At 42.7% G+C, this 6,034-nt stretch overlaps 1 protein-coding gene across 6 annotated transcripts in view; it reads left to right on the top strand.

The window, feature by feature from the left end:
- LOC110288796 (F-box/WD repeat-containing protein 15-like) overlaps positions 1–6,034 on the top strand; it is a 25,146-nt gene that overhangs the window by 2,027 nt on the left and 17,085 nt on the right. For all 6 annotated transcript variants that reach the window (XM_021155048.1, XM_021155046.1, XM_021155051.1 and 3 more), the window contains exon 4: positions 489–607. In XM_021155048.1, the coding sequence (XP_021010707.1) occupies positions 489–607 (119 nt within the window). The remainder of the gene's footprint in view (positions 1–488; positions 608–6,034) is intronic.

The raw sequence follows: 6,034 nt of genomic DNA, 5'->3' as shown, positions 1-6,034 counted from the left end.
TCCTTCCTTCCCTCCTTTCCTTCCTTCCTTCCTTCCTTCCTTCCTTCCTTCCTTCCTTCCTTCCTTCCATCTTCTCTTTCTTTCGATTTTCCTTCCTTTCTTTCCTTCTTAGACAGGATCTCATGTATCACAGGAAGACCTCAAACCCTTCAGGTAACAAACACCAATGACCTTGAACTTTGGATCCTCCTGCCTCCCAATAAGTACTGAGTTATGGTTTATAGGCCTCTATAAACAAAACTGACCACTCTGCCTACAGAGTTACGGCCCCAGCTGCCAGTACCCATTTTGTAACTATAGAAACAGATTAAAGAGTCAATGCACCTGAACAAATGCCCAGCCTGCAGTGTGTTTGGCTGCTTCTGCCTTCACCCTTTCCACAGCTTTTTCCAAGCCTTTTACAAAGTAGAGGGAAATGAAACTCCTTCTTTGGTTTGTGTCGTCCTTCAACTGTTTGGTGTCCATATCTTACTGGGGTTTCCCTGCAGGTGTTCGGGGATATGCATGTTACATCTCAGGCTGTGCCTTAACAAGAAACGGACAAGGCAAGTCTGTTGTCTGTATGGTGAGTTCCAAGAACAAGATTTCTACCTGGGATATTAACGAGGTGAGTCTGGTCAATGTTAGCAAGTGTTACTCTCATATGAATTTTAATTTCATCTTTTTGTTATTGGTGATGATGAGACAGGATCCCCCTGTACAGACCTGGCTGTCCCGAAGTCCCCAGATAGATCTACCTTCCTTGGCTTCCCATGTGCTTTGGTCAAAGATTTGCATTACCACACCTGATTTCCCCTCTTCTTACTTTTTTATTTTTAGATTTGTTTTCTATGTATGAGTGTTTTCTGTGCATATATGTATGTGTAATCCATATGTGTCTGCTGCCTGTGGACGTCACAAGAGGGTGTCAGGTCCCTTATAAACTGTAGTTGCAGATGATTGTAAGCTGTGGGCACTGGGGCTGCGGACACTGAACTTGGGTCCTCTGCTAAGCCATCGCTGCAAGGATTCTCAGTGTTTCATCATAGAGATTGTTCTTATCCAAGGTTGGGTTTACTGCTAGGTATTCTTTTTTTAATATATATTTTTGATTTTATATATGTGTGTGTCTGTGTTAGTTTATGGTTGGTGCTGACTGGCAGAGGCCAGAGGCTATGAGGTGTTGTATAGGCTTTGGGAACTCAACTAGGGTCCTTTATAAGAACATTAATTACTCTGTACTGCTGAACAATCACTCTGGTCCCTTACTCCAGAGTTTGTTGTTGGTTTGCTTTTGTTTATTTGGGTTTTTTTGGTTTGAAACAGTGTTTCACTGTGTAAGAGCCCTGGGAGAAACTTGCTCTGTAGATGAGGCTGGCTTTGAACTTTGAGATCTACCAAACTATGCCTGCTTGGAATCAAAAGCATATACCCTGTTCACCAGGCCCCTTCAGGGTGGTGTTTGAGGCTGCTCTGAATTAGAAGGCTTCCCTGTTCCTTCTTTACTTTGTTTATTACTCTATAGGAAGGGTGGTGATATTTTTTTTCATGATAACATTGCAACCTGTCAATTTTCTGGAAGTTTAGCAGTTCTAAGAGTTTTCAGAGGATTCTTAGGATCTCTAATACAAGCTCATAGTGCCTGCAAATGAGGAAACGCTGGCTTCTCTCTCCTCTTGGCCTCCCTCTTCTTTGTTTCTCTTGTTTTATTATTCTAGCTAAAACAATACCATGTTGAATGAGAGTAGAAAGTGTGGATATACTTGTTCCTGATTTTGCTGGAACTGCTTTGGTTATTTTCACCCTATTTGTGGGTGTACAGTAAAGAAACTGCTGACATTACTGTTCCTTGATATGATTAAGATTTTTATTGTAGATATGAGAGAATGACCAGAGAAGTCTAGAAGTGTCCAAAGCAAACAGAGAAGGAAGTAGATTGTGTTGTGTGTTTAAGACCAGGAAATGTTTTGTAGAGTAGAGAATCATGAAGTCGAAGGGGGCCTCAGTGGGCAGGCCCATGGTGAGGCATCTCTTCCACTGAGGTACCAGACATATGCTGGGTATAGTGTAGAATAGAGTTTATTTAGGGCATTGGAAGTGGAGTTGAGAAGGGAGTAGAGCAGAGAAAGATAGAAAGGGAAAAGGGGAGAAATGTTGAGAGGAAAGGAGAGGCAGGTTAGAAAATGTGGAGAGGGAGAGGGAAGGGGTAAGAGGAAAGAGGGAACAATGGGTTAGTGAAAGAAAAGATTCAAACAGAAAGGTCAGAAAGAGGGAGTATGGACCAAACAGCCCCTTTTTAAGCAAGCCAGGCCTCCTTGGCTGTTTCCATGTAACTGTTGGTTGGAGCCCAGAAGGAATGCTAACATTTGTCCATTTTGGTTTAATTTTAAAAAGGAGAAAGTAGAAAGAGGCAAAGGTGAATCAGGAATAGTGTCATTGTGAGCTTAGGTTGCTTCTTGCTGACTTTGGGGCCACATGTCTGGAAAAACTAAGAAAATGGGGATGGGGTGTTGGTCTAGTCTTAGGAGAGTCTCTTGTTTCCTTGCTGTGCAGGATCTGTGGTACCATCTGTGGGTAGGAAGGAGCAGGTCCAGTAGAAGCATCCGTGTCTGTGAGAGCAGGCGCTGATGCATCTGTGGGTTGCTTCTCTGGAGCTGTCCTGGATGTAGATTTTGAGTAAACACCTGGACATAACAAGGTGCTGGAACACTTATGTATATTTGAGGAAGAGAATAAAAGTCAAATGCTTTTGGGAGAAAAAGAAATGTTCTCAGGTGTACATTAGAAACCGTTAGGTCTTGGTGGTTGGGGTGAGAGGACTCCCAATCCCAGGCAGTAGGAGAGGAATCCAACCCTCTGGAATAGACAACAGGTAGGAACGTAGGCTATTGATTGGCAGGTGTATTTTCCTCGATAGATTCTGTGTGTGCCATGAGAGTTGAATCTGAGTGGGTTTTTCTGGAGCTCATAAGTTAACAAATAAGATAAATCTGTTAACAGCAGGAACACACTTTATGATGAATTTAGGGACGACCAAAACCTTTCACAGAACAGAAGTAATAAGGGCTTTTTACTTTTATCTGGGAGACTGAATCTATATCTATATCATCTATATCTATGTCTATACATGAATTTAGCATAGTGAAACATTTTAACTTAAATTTAAAAGATAAGTAAAGGAAACTTGAAAATTTGACCATGTGAAAATGATAGTTGATTGTATAGTTTATCATGAAAAACACCTTAAGTCTATAATTAAGAATGATGTAGAAAAGGTATGGTGTTGTAGCAACGAGTTGGGGCAGCTGGTACAAGGTGATGTAAGTTTACTTGACAGAGTCATCAGAAAAGCTGTAAGTGGCAATTGTGAGTTAATTCCAGGGGGTACACATAGCCAGCAATCTTTAAAGTGGCCAGGTTGTGTGACATTAAGGAGTTGGTAGGCCGAGGTCAGGATCTGAAACAGAAGACAAAAGGAATGACAAGTTAGTGTTATTTATGAGGGGGGATGTCCAGGAAGTAATGACCTTGGAGGAGGGTAAGAATGTTCTGTGGTGAGTGAGAAAAGTCTAGGCCCCTAAGGGCCACAGCGCTGGTTACCTTGTCAGTTCAGTTGTTTTCCTTGGAGACAGTAGAGTCATCCATCTAGTGGGACCTGCAGTGGACAAGTCCATCTTGACTCTGGCAGAGGTAGTCTGGCCATCAGGCCCAGAGGACGAGAACCTTTTTCCTGTGGGGGAAGGATGTGAAAGAAATGACTCACTTGTCTTAGGCAATATGAGACATTTAACTCCCTGGGTATCCTCTGTTTCTCCACAGTGTAGGACAAGCCTTGGCATCAGGCATGGCAATGGAACAGTGATTCTCTGTTGTTGTCATATCACACTCTATGTAGTCTTGTCACTGTTCCATATCACTCAGAGACCTTGGGCGGTGAGGGGACCATTGTCAGGATTTGGGAGTCTCTGTCTATTATAGTAAGCTAAAACATTTAACATTACATTTAGCAGATTTCTGACAAGATTGAAAGCCAGTATCTATTAAGCATATCTGAGTTAGACAATCTGTGTTTATTTGTTCTAGAATGTATCTAGTAAATAAAGAGAGTACATTGCAACATTATGACAGTAGCAAAAACAAGGCTAAAGTTCTCTTTGGCAGATGGGAACTGGTTTCATAAGTTCCTGAGGAATAATGACTTTCATATGAGAGTCACAAATCCCATAACCCAGCTTGATCTCATTTCTGGATATTTGTAGAGTCTTGAGAACTAACAATTACCACATAATACAGGTTGGCTACAAGTTTGTGGGTTAGTGGGCTTTCTGTTGCTGTGTAAAAGGCTATGGCCAAAAAAGTAACTTGGAGGAAACGACTCACAAGTTATAGTCCATCAGAGGAGGCTGAGGCATAAACTGAAGCAGAGGCCATGGAGGGTTGGTCATTCTTTATGGTTCCCTTTCCATGATTTCTTCAATTAGTTTTCTTATACTACCCATGACCACCAGCCTGGCAGTAGCACTGCCTACTGTAGGCTGAGTCCTCCCACATTGATGACTGATTAGGGAAATACTCAGTGGATGTGCTTAGAGGCAATCAGCTTGCATGGATGCAGGGGTGTTGCCATTTCTCAATTCACCACATGTGGTAGTAGGGACACATCTCATTGGCTGTGGCACTAGGAGAATGAGCCCCCACTTCTTTACTGGGCAGCACAGTGGACCTGTGCTCTCTTGGGTGGTAGAGAAATTGACACAACTCTTCACACATTCTTCTTTGTCTGATAGTGTCTACTAGGATTTGGGGTACCTACCCCAAGAGCTAAACATAAAGGGATTGGCTTGCACTGAACATAGTTCTCCTGGGACCTTCCTGAGCTGTGTGTTTTAGAGGAGGAAACAGGGCTAGATTTCTGGCAGCATCTCTTGACCTGGCTGCAGCACAGCTGTGTAGGTAGATAATCTCTGTTCTCTATGCTTTTGTGAGTGCTAGGGTCATATATGATGCCCCGAGAGAGGGGTGGTGGGGACCCTAGTACCAGTGGGAAAGAACACAGGATGGGCCATGCCTGTGGTTCTTGAGGACATTACTCCTGGCTTGTCTCAGTGTTGTGACATCAGATTTCCACTGTGTAGTCCCTGCTGGTTTATGCAAGAGTTTTTTCTCTTGTGTACTCTGACTTGTGAGATGGCCAGCTGCTGAGCCATTGTAAGAGACAACCAGGTGAATGCTGGAACCTCAATGTGTTTTTCTGATTTCCCTTTGTTCTCTCAACTAATTTTATGTATTTATTTATTTTTTATTAGATATTTTCTTTATATAGATTTCAAATGCTATCCTGAAAGTTCCCTATACCCTCCCTCCGCCCTGCTCCCCTACCCACCCACTCCCGCTTCTTGGTCCTGGCATTCCCCTGTACTGGAGCATATAAAGTTTGCAATACCAAGGGCCCGACTAGGCCATCTTCTGTTACATATGCAGCTAGAAATATGAGCTCTGGGGGTACTGGTTAGTTCATATTATTGTTCCACTTGTAGGGTTGCAGACCCCTTCAGCTCCTTGGGTGCTTTCTCTAGCATCTCCAATGAGGGCCCTGTGTTCCACCTTATAGATGACTGTGAGCATCCACTTCTGTATTTGCCAGGCACTAGCATAGCCTCATACGAGACAGCTATACCAGAGTCCCTTCAGCAAAATCTTTCTGGCATATGCAATAGTGTCAAGGTTTGGTGGCTGATTATGGGATGGATCCCTGGGAGGGATATTCTCTGGATAGTCCATCTTTTCATCTTAGCTCCAAACTTTGTCTCTGTAACTCATTTTATGGGTATTTTGTTCCCTATTCTAAGGAGGAATGAAGTATCCACCCGCTAGTCTTCCTTCTTCTTGATTTTCTTGTGTTTTGCAAATTGTATCTTGGGTGTTCTATGTTTCTGAGCTAATATCCACTTATCAGTGAGTGCATATCTAATGACTTCTTTTGTGATTGGGTTACCTCACTAAGGATGATATCCTCCAGATACATCCATTTGTCCAAGAATTTCATAAATCCATT

Source organism: Mus caroli, unplaced genomic scaffold, assembly GCF_900094665.2.
Source record: "Mus caroli unplaced genomic scaffold, CAROLI_EIJ_v1.1 scaffold_13141_1, whole genome shotgun sequence".
Taxonomy (NCBI): domain Eukaryota; kingdom Metazoa; phylum Chordata; class Mammalia; order Rodentia; family Muridae; genus Mus; species Mus caroli.
Note: the sequence above shows the minus strand (reverse complement) of the source record. Positions and strands in the feature narration are given on the sequence as shown.